At 42.6% G+C, this 18761-nt stretch overlaps 1 protein-coding gene and 1 non-coding gene across 3 annotated transcripts; both read right to left on the bottom strand.

Moving 5' to 3' along the window:
- Positions 1-1523: 1523 nt before the first annotated feature.
- LOC120032162 (heat shock 70 kDa protein 4-like) lies at positions 1524-17272 on the bottom strand. Of its 2 annotated transcripts, XM_038978133.1 has the most exons (19): positions 16953-17272; positions 7436-7493; positions 7203-7343; positions 6955-7077; positions 6643-6742; positions 6421-6554; positions 6094-6338; positions 5830-5906; positions 5555-5706; positions 5214-5320; positions 4983-5116; positions 4659-4840; positions 4261-4353; positions 3700-3843; positions 3292-3417; positions 3102-3209; positions 2901-3020; positions 2615-2776; positions 1524-2452 (listed from the first exon to the last, which is right to left on the bottom strand). In XM_038978133.1, the coding sequence occupies exons 1-19, from the start codon at positions 17057-17059 to the stop codon at positions 2243-2245; spliced, it is 2523 nt and encodes an 840-aa protein (XP_038834061.1). In that variant the 5' UTR covers positions 17060-17272; the 3' UTR covers positions 1524-2242. The 2 variants fall into 2 exon arrangements, with proteins under 2 accessions (XP_038834061.1, XP_038834068.1); XM_038978140.1 differs by lacking the exons at positions 6421-6554; positions 7203-7343; positions 7436-7493; positions 16953-17272 and having other exon boundaries at positions 6955-7074.
- trnag-gcc lies at positions 8204-8274 on the bottom strand. Its single transcript has one exon. It is a non-coding gene; the product is annotated as a tRNA-Gly (tRNA).
- Positions 17273-18761: the final 1489 nt, after the last annotated feature.

Raw genomic sequence — 18761 nt, 5'->3', positions numbered from 1 at the left:
TATTTCACCCGTCCTCGAAAATATGTTTACATTCTCAACTTTATTTTTCATGTTCACGATTTATTTTATTTTGAATTCAATACATATGGCGTGAAATTGACTCCATACATTGGGCGCTAGCTCAAGAAAAACAACTTAGTCAACTAGTACAATATTACAAATATATTCCGAGATAGATAACTTCTCTGTAATATCGTCTAGTTTTGGAATCGTGACATTAGGTACTTTCGAGGAAAATAGGCAGGTTTCTTGACTCATACTTCTGACTTTTAAAAGAGATTGCGTAACGATTACTTTAGCAGCTGCATGCCAACGTGAACGCGATTGGTCGACAGTCTGTGTGAGGCGTAAACACGTTCTCCATTAATTTACCAGGGGGATTCCTATCGCCTTTAATGAAATATATCTTGCTATATGCCGCATTCAAAACAACTGGGAACTAGGAAATCTCCGACTTCCGAATTCAGTACATTCTAGACAACTGGAAAAAGGGGAAAAATCGTTTTGAACGGTCATCCAACTTGGACATTTGGGCATCTTTCTAGAGCTCCGACTTTCTGACCTGAAGATCACTGACATGATTTGACCTTGATTTTTTCCAAGTTCTACAGTTGTCGTGAAAGCACCAATAATAGATGACAGCCTTCCTCCCACCCGCAGAGCCAGAGCAATTATAAGCAAGCTCACCAGAAAAGTGTGGACCTACGGAAAGAGGCAGTGCATTACAGCAACACTTTCAACAACATTCATTAATGGATAATCTTTCTGCAAGTCTCTGCTGGGGGAGATTTTCAGATCCTCCTGTGGGGAAAGAGTTTTGGGAAATGAGTGGAATTATCTTGACTTGATGTAGTGATAATGCTTTTTTTGACTGGCCATCTTAGGATGGTTATTCAATATATAAGGGAAACTTCAAGACAGTAAGCAGTCAGACTGAATTCATGCTGTGTGAAATACTGCACTATTGGAGCTAAAACAAGCATTGCACTGCACCTGTGATCAGAAAATCTGTACCCAACCAATAAACGTTGATTTGACTTGTCTCAGAAACCCAGAATATTGTGAGAGCTGTAGAGTGCAGCCTTAACCAAAGCAAAACCAGAATTCCACTGGTGATGTTGCTGTGTAGGTCATGGTGGTTGGAACAGAAAGAGAGAAACCCAGCCAGCGGGGAGGAAGTGCCTTTGAGAAGCATGGGGTTCAGGCCAAACCAGCCTCCAGTGAAGTCTCACTCTCTCTGCACACCTTGGGCAGTACACCCCTGGGGGTTTTGTGTATGGAGGGGGTCGAAAAATAATGCATAGGCCCCATTGTTCTTCAAAACCTCCACAGACCTTAAAATGATTTAATGTTTCATATGAGATTATGAAAGTAGAACATCTAAACATGTTTTGTTGTTATACCACCTTTGAATGACAGTAGACCAGAAAATTGTAATGAGTTTTTTCCTCTTGCGGAATTCAAGGTCAAAATCACCACGTTCCGCATTGCATTTTCAAATAACCTTTCAGCGATCTTTCACATAATTCTCAGACAACATGTATTTATTTTGCTTTTGGTTAGTGGTAACTGCACCAAACTGGTCTTCCCCATTCATTCACACTGTTGTAGAATAGAAAAACAAAACAAGTCTATACCAGAGAACAACTCACAGACCATTGCTTTTAAGAGACAGCCTTACATTAAAATACTGCATGACAGTAACTCAAATCTAATTGAATATAGTGGACAGATAGTTGGTGCCTCTATAATACCCATCTCTGAATACATTAACCTTTATTCCATCCAATCTCTCCCCAGTAGGGTGTCCTATACATTTATCCAACAGCTGCAAGATTTAAGTGAAACAAATGCACAGTAAGTCATATCCAATGGGGAATAATGACGATGCTAAGCTTGAACCTCTACCCCCAACCAATAATAGTTAAATTTCACCAAACGTCTTTACTACTTTCCTCTGCGCACCACCTCTTAATATGACATTCTCAGTGGAAGTGGGCTGAACATTCCTTACAAAATGGCCATTGAAGCGAAACACAGAAAACAAGTTTCCATCCTGCAGCCTTACAGTATTTTATGTCAAACAGCCTGATCAATACGCTATCATTGTATATCATCAGGTAAAGTGTTACATGCCAAGAAGGCAGCTTGAGAGTATTTAAAAGAATAGTCCAATTGTGTAATCAAAAGAGAGGCCATCATCAGCAAGATGTCAGAGGGGTTAGAGAGGCAGCTGCAGCAGTTAGTCAATGTCCATCTCAGGCAGTTTGTTGCCCTCTGCAGATTCAGGAGCCGCCGTGCCTCCTGCTGCACCCTTCTCTGGGCTGCCTGGTTGGGCCTCTGTGCCCTCCTGTCCATTTACTGGCCCATTCTGCTCTGCCTTCTCATCCTTGGGGACCTCCACTTTAGGTTTGGATTTTAACACGATTGGGTTGCAAGCCGAGTCAAGCTCCTACAAAAGATGGAGAGGATATCATAGTTAGACATCTGTGACATTTTCACATTTGGATGAACATATGTCATATTAGGACCAGGAGTTTTCCTTGACCATGTGACCTGACCAGGCAAAACATAGTTATTGGAAAGACTATGCAAACCGATTATTAGCACTTACCTTTGTTTTTGCCTGAATCTCTCTGACTTTGACGGCAGGCTCCTGGGTAAGATTGTGTTTGCTCTGCGCGTTCATTTTGCTGTTCATCCAGATCATTGCGTCGTTCACCTGCTTATCCACCTTCAACATCTCCAACTCATCCAAATGCTCATACTGCTCCTCCTGGGTGTCAAGACAGGCATAAGGAACATTTCAGTGCTGGGAGACATTGAGATATTAGATGTCCAGTAGCTCAAGGTTGATAAAACTATGTGCACAACTATGCAATAATAATCTTATAAATTACCTTTGTTTTGTAAGCTTCTACAATCTTCATGAACTGTTGGATATGCTTTCCGAGTTCATCGAATGCTTTTGGCCTTTCCTCAGCCTCATTGTATCTTTCCCGGATGGGCTGCCCAAGTTTCTGAAGAGACATTCAGTTCAGTCACCTGACACAATCTATCCTGTGCTAGAACCAGAGACATGAATTGACCGACAATGTTACCTTTAATTCAGCCAGTTTGTCGATGTACACTTGTTTCTGTTGGTCCTCGCCGTCTTCATACAACCAGTTCTCGGTGTCCTCAAGTCTTAACGAAAAGGTGTCTCTGTCCTGCATTTGGAATAAATTTACTTGAATAACTCCATCATTTGTGTTCAATGCGTGTAAGGTTATATAGAGGCAATATACTCACAGATTCACTGACAAACTTCTCCAACAATCCATGCAGTTTGTCTCTCATATCATAGACGTACTCTTCTACGTTGTTCTTGGCATCGTTCCGCTCCTTCTCCAGCTTGTCCTGCATAATCATCTTACCCTGAGATGGACACATCAAATACATTTTAATTTTTTTTTTTTTAACTTTCCATCACAGCCTTGCTGTAGATAAAGATTAACATGCTCAAGCAAGTCATTAACCTTCAGTTTGAGTCACACAAAAATACTGTACACTAACCTTACGATTTACAATAAAGTGTCAAGGTTATGCTTGTAAAACAATTGCTGAGACAACTACATACCTTTCATGTCAATACAGGTTTTCAGCTAATTAAAATTAATTCATGATGGGACAAGTTGCCATGATATCGTACAACATTACCTCATTCTCCACAAACAGATTGACCGTGTCATTGGTTAGTTGCCAGCGCAGGCTGTTTTCTATTGGGAGCTCGACAGTCTTCGTTTTCACTTTCGGTTTCTTTGCTGATGAAGCTTGATTCTTCTCTTTTCCATCCTCTGATGTCTAAGATTTTTTTTAAAAAAGAAAAAAAAATACACCTTTTAGATAAATGTGCACTGGTCCCATAAATAAGGCTATATCATGGGCTCCCGAGTGACGCAGCGGTCTAAGGCACTGCATCGCAGTGCTAGAGGTGTCACTACAGACACCCTGGTTCGAATCCAGACTATCACAACCGGCCGTGATTAGGAGTCCCATAGGGCAGCGCACAATTGGCCCAGCGTCGTCCAGGTTTGGCTGTGTAGGCAGTCATTGTAAATAACAATTTGTTCTTAACTGTCTTTCCTAGTTAAATAAAGGTAACATTTAAAATTAAAATTATTAATACATCTAGACAAAAAGCATCCCCTCAGAATGTCAGTGGTAGAAAAACATGTTATCGCACTGTATAGCAAAAAAAATACGCAGTCCGTTAGCTACCTCCATTTCCTCAGTCTCAGACTTCTTGTCAGCATTGTCTTTCTGTCCATCACCTTGGGCTTTCTGGTCATCTTGGTCAGTCTGCATCTTACTCTGATGAGATGAGAAACAATCAAATAGCCATTAATGTGGAGTTAACACCACCAAGAGTTAGCTTGGCATCCCAGTGCACAGATGGCCAGATCACACATTGGAGAAAGTCATCATTGTGAAAGAAAAAAAAACACAGGGAATAGAAAATGGACACATCTGTCCTGGAACAGATCTAACTTGTTCAGACATGACAGCAGAATTACCTGCCATTTTACGAAATATGTCTAGGCTGATAATTTTCCAATGAACTGGTTGTGGGTAGATTATAGGCTTGTGAAAGCGGCGCCAAAACAAAGCACACAAACCTCGTCTTCCTTCCCCGCAAGGTCTGTCTCCATGGGCTCCTCTCCCTCAGTAGGTTTCAGGACCTCCACTAGAGAAGCACTGGACACGCTGAAGACACCGTGGACATTCACCCTAACTTTCACCTTAACCTTTGAGCTTTCACCATTCGCCTGGGGAACCACTTTCTGGACCATGAACTGACCTAAGGAGTTCACAAGTGGATTATTAGACACTGATTAACATGGCCTTAGAGACAACCATTCAAAGTAAATAATTAACTGAATATGTGCAAGCCTATTGCTTATTAGACGGGTCTAGAGTTTCAGGCCTGTTTGTTTGGGTACCTATTGTGGGGTCCGGGTACGGCAGCTCTTTAGGGTTGTTGTAGTAGGCCTCCAAGGAGAAGGGCTCTCTCCGGTAGAACGTCAACACTTTGGAGAAGGGTGCTGCATGGTTCTTTGGGAATACCTCGCAATCACTGACATTGGAGGAGACAAGAAGATTATGTGAGTCACTGCTGATCTGAGTTCAGTGTCAAATAAGCCTATGTCAAATGTAAAGAAGAGAGTTCACACCTTAACCCCTCCTCTGCAGCAGAGTTCCACTTCAAGGAGATGGGATAGGGCACAACATCAGTGATGGAAAACTCTCTGACTTTGAAGGCAGGGGACAGGATAGCACACTGGGGAGATCAATCACATGCATTATAACACATTTCAGGGGGGTTACATTACTAACTGGTTAACAACTGTATACAGTAGTTCATGGCATGTCAACAGTAAGGTTATTTACTGCAAATAGTTTGTGCTAATCAGGTTGACAACTACAGTGATAACAACCAGTTCCATGAGAGGCTAAAAACAGCATGCCCATTTGCTGAAAAGGTCATTGGGGACAGTGAATCATGACATGATACCTGCAGTGCACATCCTCTTGCAACAGCCTCGTCTGCATTTAAAGTCATGCTCAGTTCTTTTCCAAAGAATTTGCAAACTCTTTCTTTGACGGCTGGGATCCTGGAGGCACCGCCCACGATTTCCACAGCGTAGAGGTCTTCCTTCTTCAGCTCTGAACAATGCATGGAACACACCACCAGTCAAATTAAACAGCCCACCCAGGTGTTAGCAAGAACATGAACAGGCTGTGCTGAGGAATACTCCTGCTACTATTAGTACTACTACTGTTACTCACTGGCTTGTTCCATGACGCTGCGCAGCGGAGCCTCCACTTTGGCCAGAAGCCCTGCACACATCTCCTCAAAGTGGCCTCTGGAACAACAGTGGTCATGGGATATTAATAGATACCGTACACACATGCAGCTGCTTGCATCATGATGATACACAGGCACCGAATGAAAACACTTCCTGACACATGGCTTTTCCACTGCGGATGGACCTAAATGTAATATAGAGGTACTGTGATGGGTGAGAGGACTTGTTTTTTTGCTTCACCAACCTGTTAAGTTTTCCAGTTACGTCAATGTCATTCATGAAGCACTCGATGTTGAGTGGCAGATCAGAGGAATTGGCGCTCATCAGCTTCTTGAGCTTCTCACACTCCTGGTAGAGACGAACCAGGGCTCTGGGCTTGGTTTTCACATCCAGCTTGTACTTCTTGCCAAACTCCTCACAGAAATGGTTCACCAACACCTCGTCAAAGTCTTTGCCACCCAATGCTGCGTCAGACGCAGAAGCTAGCATCTGAAAGAGAAAGAACATTAATTCCTTGCCTTATTCTACGAAAAAAAAGTTTTACACATCTTTGTACATATAAACAACATACTTTGAGCTTTCCTTTGTTGAAGGCACAGATAGAGACCTGATAACCAGAATGGCCCAAATCTACAAACACCACATTTCTTGGCTTTTCCTCAGGGGCAGGGAGATCTTGTTTATAGATCCCATATGCCAGTGTAACTGGAAGAATCAAAGAGACAGAAAAATGTGTTCAGACCAAGATTACATGAGTTAACATTGCTCAGTGTTGGCATGGTAATGGCATTACCTGCAGTGGTCTCATTCATAAGTCGTAGGCAGTTGAGTCCTGCAATCTGAGCAGCATCTATAACGGACCTCCTCTCTGCGTCAGTGTAGAAGCTGGGGACCTGGAGCACATTTAGGACAAATTATGACCCTTCTCAAAAACATCATCCATGACTGTTTATACTGTGTGATAAAACATTTACTCTTTAGAAAAGATATGGAGTTACAATAGGGCATAGGCGTCGCTGTAGGGATGACATTTTGTTAACCAAAAAATACTGCTCTGTATCTTTACATCTCTGGGCCTTGTCTAAGTAGATGTAAAACTGCTTACAGAGATGACACAATCAGCCACAGGTTTCTTCATTGCGGTCTCAGCAGTCTCCTTCAGTTTGGTCAGCAGCATGGCAGTGACTTGTTCAATGCTGAAGACTTTCTCCTCCTCCATGTACATCACCTAGTAAAAAGTATAGTAATGAAGTACAAACGTCTTGAATATTGAATATCTCAACCGTTCAGCCTCTACCACCATGATGGATCAAGTGCTAAATCAGAAAGTATACTTCACTTTTGATCATTTACCTTGATCCCGGTCGACCCAGAAGGCAACTGGGCCAGGTCATAAACCAGGCTAGATTTTGATGACTGGACGTAGGGGTCTGAGAATGCCCTACCATGGAATCGCTTGAACCCTTGAACAGTGTTCTTACAATTTGTTACAACCTTTCAAAAAAAAAAAAAAAAAAAAAAAGATCAAATAACATTCTACTTTATTTTAACAAAAGAATTGTATTAGCTATAAGGTTTAAGCTTACCTGGCCTTTGGCTGCCGCGCCTACTGAACGATTACGTGGTCCGAAGGACACACATGCTCTGAAAAAAAGTGAAGATGTTATTGATAACAGATCCTTCCCTGTGTGCATGGGGCTCAAATTGTTTACCCTACATGCTTAACTGCCACAACAAACAGTAAAACTTGCAATGCCAAAATGAAGGCTACATTCCAAAGGGCCCTTTGGTCCAAACTCTTCTGTCATCACTGCTAAACACAGATGTCAATGGCAAAAGCTCACACTAAAATTACTGTCAACAAACGTGTGCAGTTGTTGGTGATGTCAGTGAGAGGTTAATGCACCAAAATGTAGACAACCCAATTGCATGCCAATGTCACTACACCCAGAAATGTCAACCAGAGCTGTTGCCAGAGAATTTAATGTAAATTTTTCTACCATAAACCACACCCAAAGTCATTTTTGAGAATTTGGCAGTACGTCCAACTGGCCTCACAACCGCAGACCACACATATGGTGTCGTGTGGGCGAGCAGTTTGCTGAACCGAGTGCCCCATAATGGTGGTGGGGCTATGGTATGGGCAGGCATAAGCTACAGACAATGAACACAATAGCATTTTATCAATGGCAACCTGAATGCACAGAGATACCATGATGAGATCCTGAGGCCCATTGTCGTTTTTTTACATTTTACATTTTAGACATTTAGCAGACGCTCTTATCCAGAGCGACTTACAAATTGGAAAGTTCATACATATTCATCCTGGTCCCCCCGTGGGAAAAAATGGGACATGCATTGGCCAGGAATCGAACCCGGGCCTCCCGCGTGGCAGGCGAGAATTCTACCACTGAACCACCAATGCTTAGACATCCACCGCTATCACGTTTCAGCATGGTAATACACGGCTCCATGTCGCAAGGATCTGTACAATTCCTGGAAGCTGAAAATGTCCCCGTTTTTCCATGGCCTGCATACTCAGACATGTCACCCATTGATACTTTTTGGGATGCTCTGGATCAATGTGTACAACAGCGTGTTCCAGTTCCCATCAATATCTCAAAGTAAGCATTTCACTGTAAGGTCTACTACACCTGTTGTATTCAGCGCATGTGACAAATATTTTCTTTTATTTGAATATCCTGCAACTTTGGACAGCCATTGAAGACGAGTGGGACGACATTCCACAGGCCACAATCAACAGCCTGATCCACTCTATGTGAATGAGATGTGTCACGCTGTATGAGGTAAATAAATGGTGGTCACACCAGATACTGACTGGTTCTTATCCACGGTCCTACATTTAAAAAAAAAAGGTATGTTAAAATTCATAAATGATGGCCTAATGAATATATTTAAATTGACTGATTTCCTGTTATGAATTAACTCAGCAACAACAACAAAAAATTGTGTTTATATTTTGGTTCAGTATACTTTATGAAATTACAGCCTATTGCGCTTGCATCTGAATTCAACTTCAATTGTGCTGCTTTCGTGTGTCCTGTTTACAGCGCGCAGAGGGAAAGTGTACAGACATGCCACAGTCCTAGCTAGGCTACTAAAATATTGGAGTCTGGCGTCAGTTTTTAAAGCTTGACAATGAATAACCAAAAAACAAATCCTGCAATAAAACACCATGCAAAGAAGAAACATGTAGGCCTATTACAACAACATTTGAGCAGTAGCCTATGCTGCCTACTCAACTACAAGACATTGAGTGCACCATACAGAAATGCTGAATTCAACCACCCTGGTGTAAAAAAATAAAAAACATGTTAAGTTTAAATGTTACAACAACCTATAGCTACGTTTTTGTTTCTTGGAGTTAAATACTTTTTGATTAGGGTCGCAGTATATTATGCACATCAGAAAGCATAGCAGCAAAGGCTGGACAAATGTATCTTTTGTTAAAATTAGGGATGCACATATCGGAATCGGACGATATTAGCCAAAAATGCCAACATCGGTATCGGCCCGGTCTAGTTTAACGCCGATGTTAAAAATCCATGTCAAAGATACCGTGCATACCTATATAACGTAGGTACATGATGCAATAACGCCCCGTAATATTTTGCGCACCACAGCATTCCTAACCTGGCCCACAATGTCTGCTGTGGGAATCGAGCAGTCAACAAGTCGGGCAGTCATTTGAAAGAGTAACAAAATTTCAGCGATCCAACGCAAAGGCGAAATCCATTAAAGCCAAGATAATGGAATTTCTAATTGTGGCTAGCTTCACATAGATGGGTCTGACCACCATTCATCAAATAAGAACTGTCTTATAAATTAGGGTTATTTTAGATGATGACACCTAGCTATATAGTTAGCTAGCTAACTATAGCTACTGAAACAGATTATGTTGTGTTATTTGACGTGTATCTTTTTTCACATGTCTTATCCAAAATGGCGTAGCAATCTTCTCTTTGTCCTTCGTCTTGCCCCATGTATATATCTTTTTATATATTTTTCTTCGCATTACTTTTTTATATTTTTCTAAACCTCAACTTCAAAATACTCTCCTGCAACCCGCCTCACCCAATGTAGTGTGGATCTGTTTTTTTCTAAAGTATTTTTATTTACCTCGGAACCGGAATCGCCCAACAGAAGCTAGCCAGCTCACTAGCTACTAGCTAGTAGTCAACTAACCCCTGCTAGCGGTCATCAGCTAACCTTTAGCTCGGAAAGCTCTCGCCAGTTTGTACAACGCGACTCAAACCAGAGCATACCGGACCTATTTCTCTCTACATCCCCGGGTTCCTACCGCAAGCTTTGAACCTTTTCACCTGGATCATTGCAGCTAGCTAGCTGCTATCCGAGTGACTACTCCTGGCTAACGTCTGTCCTGAAGCAAGCACCAATTAGCCTGGAGCTAGCCCATGCTAGGCCCATTCTCCCAGCTAGCTGAAGACACCCATCAGCCACTCCTGGGCTACAATACCCGGACCCCTTCTACTGCCGGTACGGGAAACCGAACCACGCCGATCCTACATGACTGGACCACGACGTAATCTGCTCGAGGGGGTACTCAACCGGCCCCTACATCGCGACGTCCCCTGAATGCCCATCTGCTAGCCGCTAGCTGTGGCCCGCTAGCTGAATAGATCCAGCGGCCAATTTCTTGGGCCACTATACCTACCCCTCTGCTACTCGGAACCCTACTAATTCCATCATGACTGGTCTATCAACATCACCGCACGCGGAGGCTAAAACAGACTTTCCTCCGTCGAGACGTCCCTCTAAGACCCTTCTGCTAGCTGTCTGAATTGCTGTGTCTCCAGCCAGCCCAACCACTCACTGGACACATATGATCACACGGCTACGCATGCCTCTCCATAATATCAATATGCCTTGTCCTGGTTAGTGATTGTTCTATTTCACTGTAGAGCCTCTAGCCCTGCTCAATATTTCTTAACCAACCATTTAGTTCCACCTCCCACATATACGGTGACATCACCTGGTTTAAACATCTCTAGAGACAATCTCTCTCATCATTACTCAATGCCTTGGTTCACCTCCAATGTACTCACAAACTACTATTACCTTTGTCTGTACATTATGCCTTGAATCTATTCTTTGGCACCCAGAAACCTGCTCCTTTTACTCTGTCCCGAACGTACTAGACGACCAGTTCTGATAGCCTTTAGCCGTACCCTTATTCTACTCCTCCTCTGGTGATGTAGAGGTGAATCCAGGCCCTGCAGTGCCTAGCTCCACTCCTACTCCCCAGGTGCTCTCATTTGTTGACATCTCTAACCGTAAAAGCCTTTGTTTCATGCATGTTAACATTAGAAGCCTCCTCCCTAAGTTTGTTTTATTCACTGATTTAGCACACTCTGCCAACCCGGATGTCCTAGCCGTGTCTGAATCCTGGCTTAGGAAGACCACCAAAACCCCTGAAATTTCCATCCCTAACTATAACATTTTCCGACAAGATAGAACTGCCAAAGGGGGCGGTGTTGCAATCTACTGCAGAGATAGCCTGCAGAGTTCTGTATTACTATCCAGGTCTGTACCCAAACAATTTGAGCTTCTACTTTAAAAAAATCCACCTTTCCAGAACCAAGTCTCACCGTTGCCATTTGCAATAGACCACCCTCTGCCCCCAGCTGTGCCCTTCACACCATATGTGAACTGATTGCCCCCCTATCTATCTTCAGAGCTCGTGCTGCTAGGTGACCTAAACCGGGACATGCTGAACACCCCGGCCATCCTACAATCTTAGCTTGATGCTCTCAACCTCACACAAATTATCAATGAACCTACCAGGTACAACCCCAAATACGTAAACGTGGGCACCCTCATAGATATCATCCTAAACAACCTGCCCTCCAAATACACCTTTGCTGTTGTCAACAAAGATCTCAGCAAGCACTGTCTCAATGCCTGCATCCGTAATGGGTCTGCGGGCAAACGACCACCCCTCATCACTATCAAACGCTCCCTAAAACACTTCAGCGAGCAGGCCTTTTTAATTGACACGGCCCGGGTAACCTGTAAGGATATTGACCTCATCCTTTCAGTAGAGGATGCCTGGTTATTCTTTAAAAAGTGCTTTCCTCACCATCTTAAATTAGCATGCCCCATTCAAAAAAAATTGAACCAGGAACAGATATAGCCCTTGGTTCTCTCCAGACCTAACTGACCTTGACCAACAAAAAAACTTCCTGTGGCATTCTGCATAAGCATCGAATAGCCCCCGTGATATGCAACTTTACAGGGAAATTAAGAACCAATATACACAGGCAGTTAGGAAAGCTAAGGCTAGCTTTTTCAAGCAGAAATTTGCATCCTGTAGTACAAACTCAAAACATTTCTGGGAAATTGTAAAGTCCATGGAGAATAAGAACACCTCCTCCCAGCTGCCCACTGCACTGAGGCTAGGAAACACTGTCACCACCGATAAATCCACAATAATTGAGAATTTCAATAAGCATTTTTCTACGGCTGGCCATGCTTTCCACCTGGCTACCCCTACCTTGAGCAACAGCCCTCCATCCTCCAAAACAACTCGCCCAAGCCTCCCCCACTTCTCACTCACCCAAATCCAGATAGCTGATGTTCTGTAAGAGCTACAAAATCTGGACCCATACAAATCAGCCGGGCTAGACAATCTGGACAATCGATTTCTAAAATGATCTGCCGAAATTGTTGCAACTCCTATTACTAGCCTGTTCAACCTCTCGTATCGTCTGAGATTCCCATAGATTGGAAAGCTGCCGCGGTCATCCCCCTCTTCAAAGGGGGAGACACTCTAGACCCAAACTGCTACAGACCTAAATCTATCCTACCCTGCCTTTCTAAGGTCTTCGAAAGCCAAGTTAACAAACAGATTACCGACCACTTCGAATCCCACCGTACCTTCTCCGCTATGCAATCTGGTTTCAGAGCTGGTCATGGGTGCACCTCAGCCATGCTCAAGGTCTTAAACGATACCATAACCGCCACCGATAAGAGACAATACTGTGCAGCCGTATTCATCGACCTGGCCAAGGCTTTCGACTCTGTCAATCACCACATTCTTATCGGCAGACTCAACAACCTTGGTTTCTCAAATGACTGCCTCGCCTAGATCACCAACTACTTCTCTGATAAAGCTCAGTGTGTCAAATTGGAGGGCATGTTGTCCGGACCTCTGGCAGTCTCTCTTCTCTGTATACATCAATGATGTCGCTCTTGCTGCTGGTGATTCTCTGATCCACCTCTACGCAGACAACACCATTCTGCATACTTCTGGCCCTTCTTTGGACACTGCGCTAACTAACCTCCAGACGAGCTTCAATGCCATACAACTCTCCTTCCGTGGCCTCCAACTGCTCTTAAATGCAAGTAAAAATATATGCATGCTCTTCAACCGATCGCTGCCCGCACCTGTCCGCCCGTCCAGCATCAGTACTCTGGACGGTTCTGACCTAGAATATGTGGACAACTACAAATACCTAGGTGTCTGGTTAGACTGTAAACTCTCCTTCCAGACTCACATTAAGCATCTCCAATCCAAAATGAAATCTAGAATCGGCTTCCTATTTCGCAACAAAGCATCCTTCACTCATGCTGCTAAACATACCCTCGTAAAACTGACCATCCTACCAATCCTCAACTTCAGCGATGTCACTTACAAAATAGCCTCCAACATTCTACTCAACAAATTGGATGCAGTCTATCACAGTGCCGTCCGTTTTGTCACCAAAGCCCCATATACTACCCACCACTGCGACCTGTATGCTCTCGTTGGCTGGCCCTCGCTTCATACTCGTTGCCAAACCCACTGGCTCCAGGTCATCTACAAGTCTCTGCTAGGTAAAGCCCCGCCTTATCTCAGCTCACTGGTCACCATAGCAGCACCCACCCGTAGCACGCGCTCCAGCAGGTATATCTCACTAGTCACCCTAAAAGCCAATTCTTCCTTTGGCCGCCTCTCCTTCCAGTTCTCTGCTGCCAATGACTGAAACGAACTGCAAAAATCACTGAAGCTGGAGACTTATATATCCCTCACTAGCTTTAAGCACAGGCTGTCAGAGCAGCTTACAGATCACTGCACCTGTACATAGCCCATCTGTAAATAGCCCATCCAACTCACTCATCCCCATACTGTATTTATATATTTATCTTGCTCCTTTGCACCCCAGTATCTCTACCTGCACATTCATCTTCTGCACATCTACCATTCCAGTGTTTAATTGCTATATTGTAATTACTTCACCACCATGGCCTATTTATTGCCTTTCCTCCCTTATCCTACCTCAGTTGCACATACTGTATATAGACTTTTTCTACTGTATTATTGACTGTATGTTTGTTTATTCCATGTGTAACTCTGTGTTGTATGTGTTGAACTGCTTTGCTTTATCTTGGCCAGGTCGCAGTTGCAAATGACAACTCATTCTCAACTAGCCTACCTGGTTAAATTATGGTGAAATAAATAAAAAATAAACATGTAAAGACCCAAACGGCATTCCATAGAAATCCTGGTTGAGAATGAAACGACTGAACAAATGAACAACAAAACAGCACAGCAAGTAAGTGAAAGAAATAGGTTTTGATTATGTTTTGCTGGTAATGGGGACATACTTAACTGCCAACAAAATAACTTTTTGGTCAGTGTGGTGTGTGAGTAACCTTTAAATAGGCAAGTCAGTTAAGAACAAATTCTTATTTACAATGACGGCCCGGACAGCGCTGAGCCAATTATGCGCCGCTCTACGGGACTCCCAATCACGGTCGGATAAGATACAGCCTGGAATCGAACCAGGGACTGCAGTAACGCCTCTTGCACTGAGATGCAGTGCAGTGCCTAAGACCGCTGCGTCCGTGTGTGTGTTAAATATTTAACTGTGCTAGAATGCTTAAAAGAATGCAACATTTTTAAATAAATAGGTTATCGTCGACGTTTTTTGGGGGGCAAGGAAAATATTGGATATCGGTATCGGCCAAACATGTAATATCGGTGCATCACTAGTTAAAATGTTAAAATGCAATATACAGCATCCTATGTACATAAATTAACATTATGATGAGCCATATTTTTTCTAATAAAACAATGGCCAGTTTGGGTCGCTGTCCATTCAGGTGTATTTTGTGGCAAATGCGTTCTAATGATCTATAGTCACACTGTCGCAGTTTTGGGTCGCAGTTTTGTATAAACAAATATAGGATGTGTCTGGTTTGCAAATTTGCTGTTTTCCCCCCCCAATAAAGCCTGTGCACTGATTGAGTTTGACACCCCTGGGTTAACGTATATTTATGTAGCTAGCTATTTATTTAACAACCTAAAAACACAGAGTCTAATGTTAGGTAGCTAGCTGATGGGAGGATGTCATGTCATTGGAGTAGTGGGTGAGGGAGGGACTTTTCCCCCTCATTTCGTTTTTTTGGTTGCAACAGCTAGGGATACAGGTGTCATTTGGTTAGCTAGCAAGATATGTAAATTCCTTTGCCTAGCTATGCTGAACAACGTATCTACAGTTAGCATCTCTTAGTTGACAATCAAATGTATTTGGCATCGATTAAATGGGTGGGCAGACAGGCAAGTTCCCATTCAGTAGTCAAAATGTGGGTTGGGACAAGCATGCATGGCCAGGTAAGCTGCAGAAGGACGAGCAGGCTACTATTCCCCATTATTTATCAGGGCAATGTTGAGGTCCAACTAGCGGAAAAAGTTTGAGAGTGTTTATCGAATGTTCCCTCATATTTGAGATAATCTCGCTTTGATTAGGATTAGTTGTTGATCTTGTTTACGTGCATAGGCAACTGACCCTACCTTTTCATGTTTGTTTGATCAATAGGACTGAAGTACTCAAATGTAGGACCCCCCCCCCATGGTATTTACATATTTGCAGGAATCCATTCAGGTGTATTTTGTGGCAAATGCGTTCTAATGATCTATAGTCACACTGTTACTAAACACACAGTCCAGTCCAAAGTGAATGATGGCAGGCTGGTGTGGCAAATGGCTTATTTGCATATAGGCCTACTGCAGCTCTAATAGGCTATGGTACACTGGTCTGCATAGATTCTGGTCCTGGACAAAACATGTTTTTTTGTGGTTTTATTTGGTGCAGTGTTTATTAGTTGTCCAAAACGCATGGCCGCTTTCTCGCTACATTGCCATAGAATTTCCACAAATGCCTTACTATATATCATTCCCAAACATTATATGAATTTATGAAAATTAACACATCTAAGTGCTCGCTTGTCATAAAAAATAAAATAAAAAAGGTTATTCTTTCTGGGGGGTATATATGAACAGATTTTAATATGATTTAATGTAGCTAAAAAACTGTAAATAAGACACTAGCTGTAAATTAAAACTGTTGCCAGTGGTGCCATAAACGAATAGGGAAAGGATAAGAATATATTTTTTACTACATTTGGGATCATTACATCTCATTATACTTTACGACATAGCTTTGCGCTCTGCAAAATTGCTAGAATATTCCTACCGGCGATTGACGGATGTCATCATACATAACAAGCAAGCTACTACATACAGTAAGCAGTTTAAATCTAGTTACCCCAGCTACAAAGTAAAAATGGCTATATCGTAAACATTCTTGAAAACAAACATTTGTTTTTGGTCTTAATTTAATGTTAGGCATAAGGTTAGCAGTGTGGTTACGGTTAGTATTAAGGTTACATTTAAAAATCAGATTTTCGTTAGAGAATTTGTAGAAATGGGCTGTGTTAACTAAACGCAGTAAGCGGTGAGCTAGCTAACTGGCTAGTTAGCTATGGTAGTAGGCACCCTCCTTATGATAAGTTACTGCTAGTAAGCAACCATTATCTAGTTAAATACACATGTGAAATAAGTCCATCTGATAACGATAATTACAATTGCCGACAAAACGGGACGAATAACGCTATCCAGCGGAATTCACGTGCAGTAGCTAGTAACGTTACCCTGCACACACACAACTGTTAGCCAACTGGCTAGCTAACGTTAGTTGTCAAGGCCGCAGAAACTGGCCACTCACAAACCAAATGTATTTGTTTCAAGTGGATGGCAAATCTAGACTAGTGAAACGAGTTTTAAAATGTTCTACTTACGGTGTACTTCGGTCGCTATATTCGTTAGCCACGGTTTCAATTCCTCCGGCTCGAGCTACAGCAACATAGCAGCTTTGAAAGCCCACATCAATTCCCACCACTGACATCTTCCACGCTACCTTGCCTGTATTCTACTACTGTATGAAATGGAGACGTAGATAACTTTTTTTTTAAACAGAAACGTGTTTGAATTATTTTGAAAGACGTATAAAAGTCAGTGGATAATGTTAAATCAAAAGTGTAAATTCAAATTGAATTCATAATCCACAGCACAATACGGAGTACTCTGGTGGTAGTGGTGCACACCGGTAGATGCAAGGTGGTTTTGCGAGTTCACGCGGAATCTTAATGCAATATCGCGAGAGTTGAATAGTTCTCGATGGCTCTAGACCTTTCTGTCAAGAGATATTTGGCTCTGGACCTTTCTATTTGAAAGATTTCATTCTGAACCAGGACCTTCTTATTCTATCAACTTTATATGGCGGTTGGCAACCAACTTTAAGGTGCATTACCGCCTCCAACTGGACTGGAGTGTGGACCAGAGACAGTGAAGGTCTAAATCATACCTGGCTCTTCAAACCAATTACTCCTCAAATCTAATAGCAATCACTCCCTTTCCCTCACATATTTCTGGCACTGAAACAAATCAAATTGTATTTCTCACATGCGCCGAATACAGCAGGTGTAGATCTTACAGTGAAATGCTTACAAGCTTACAATGCAGTTTTAAGAAAAAATAATCGTTAAGTAAAAAATAGAAAATAAAATGTAAAAATAATTAAACAGCAGCAGTAAAATAACAATAGCGATATAATAGTGATATAATAGCTATATATAGGGGGTACTGGTGCAGAGTCAATGTGCGGGGGCACCGGTTAGTCGAGGTAATTGAGGTAATATGTACACGTAGGTAGAATTAAAGTGACTATGCATAGATAATAAACAGAGAGTAGCAGCAGTGTAGAAGAGGGGTCTGGGTAGCCCTTTGATTAGCTGTTCATGAGTCTTATGGCTTGAGGGAAGAAGCTGTTAAGAAGCCTTTTGGACCTAGACTTGGTGCTCCGGTAGAACATGTTCCACTGTCTCCATCTCCTCCTGAAAATGATCACACCTCCCAGTCGGATGTTTCCCCACCAATTTCAATGTACTATTGAGCCTTGTGTGTCCCAGTCTCAGCCTTGCGACTACACTTTCCTCCCTTCTCTTGGCCTGAGGACCTCCCTGCCCCCACCTTTTCCAGGATCTTATACAGGTGTCTTCCCTTTCTCTCCCTGTTCCACAACTCTTGCCATTTGTTTTTAACCACTTTTCGTATTAACCCCTTGGCTTCTGCTTTACTGATTGACAATTCCATCTCAACATTAGGATGTCTAAGAGCCTGCTTGGCGATGACATCCACATCCTCATTCCCCTCTACTCCCATATGAGCTGGTACCCAGAGGAACATCAGAAATATCCCCTTCTGTTTCACCCTACAGTCGTGGCCAAAAGTTTTGAGAATGACACAAATATTAATTTTCACAAAGTCTGCTGCCTCAGTTTGTATGATGGCAATTTGCATATACTCCAGAAAGTTATGAAGAGTGATCAGATGAATTGCAATTAATTGCAAAGTCCCTCTTTCCCATGCAAATGAACTGAATCCCCAAAAAACATTTCCACTGCATTTCAGCCCTGCAACAAAAGGACCAGCTGATATCATGTCAGTGATTATCTTGTAAACACAGGTGTGAGTGTTGACGAGGACAAGGCTGGAGATCACTCTGTCATGCTGATTGAGTTCGAATAACAGACTGGAAGCTTCAAAAG

The sequence above is a fragment of the Salvelinus namaycush genome, chromosome 3 (assembly GCF_016432855.1).
Source record: "Salvelinus namaycush isolate Seneca chromosome 3, SaNama_1.0, whole genome shotgun sequence".
Classification (NCBI taxonomy): Eukaryota; Metazoa; Chordata; class Actinopteri; order Salmoniformes; family Salmonidae; genus Salvelinus; species Salvelinus namaycush.
The sequence above is the reverse complement of the archived record's forward strand: the minus strand, read 5'-3'. Positions and strand labels throughout refer to the sequence as shown.

Bases quoted from the DNA above. Each gene is read 5' to 3' on its own strand.
- LOC120032162 (XM_038978133.1), bottom strand. From the start codon at position 17,059: ATGTCAGTGGTGGGAATTGATGTGGGCTTTCAAAGCTGCTATGTTGCT. The intron at 3,844-4,260 runs GTAGCTAACGGA...AAAAAATCTTAG, and splicing joins CTGAGACTGAGGAAATGGAG to ACATCAGAGGATGGAAAAGA. The intron at 3,210-3,291 runs GTGAGTATATTG...TTCCAAATGCAG, and splicing joins AGAAGTTTGTCAGTGAATCT to GACAGAGACACCTTTTCGTT.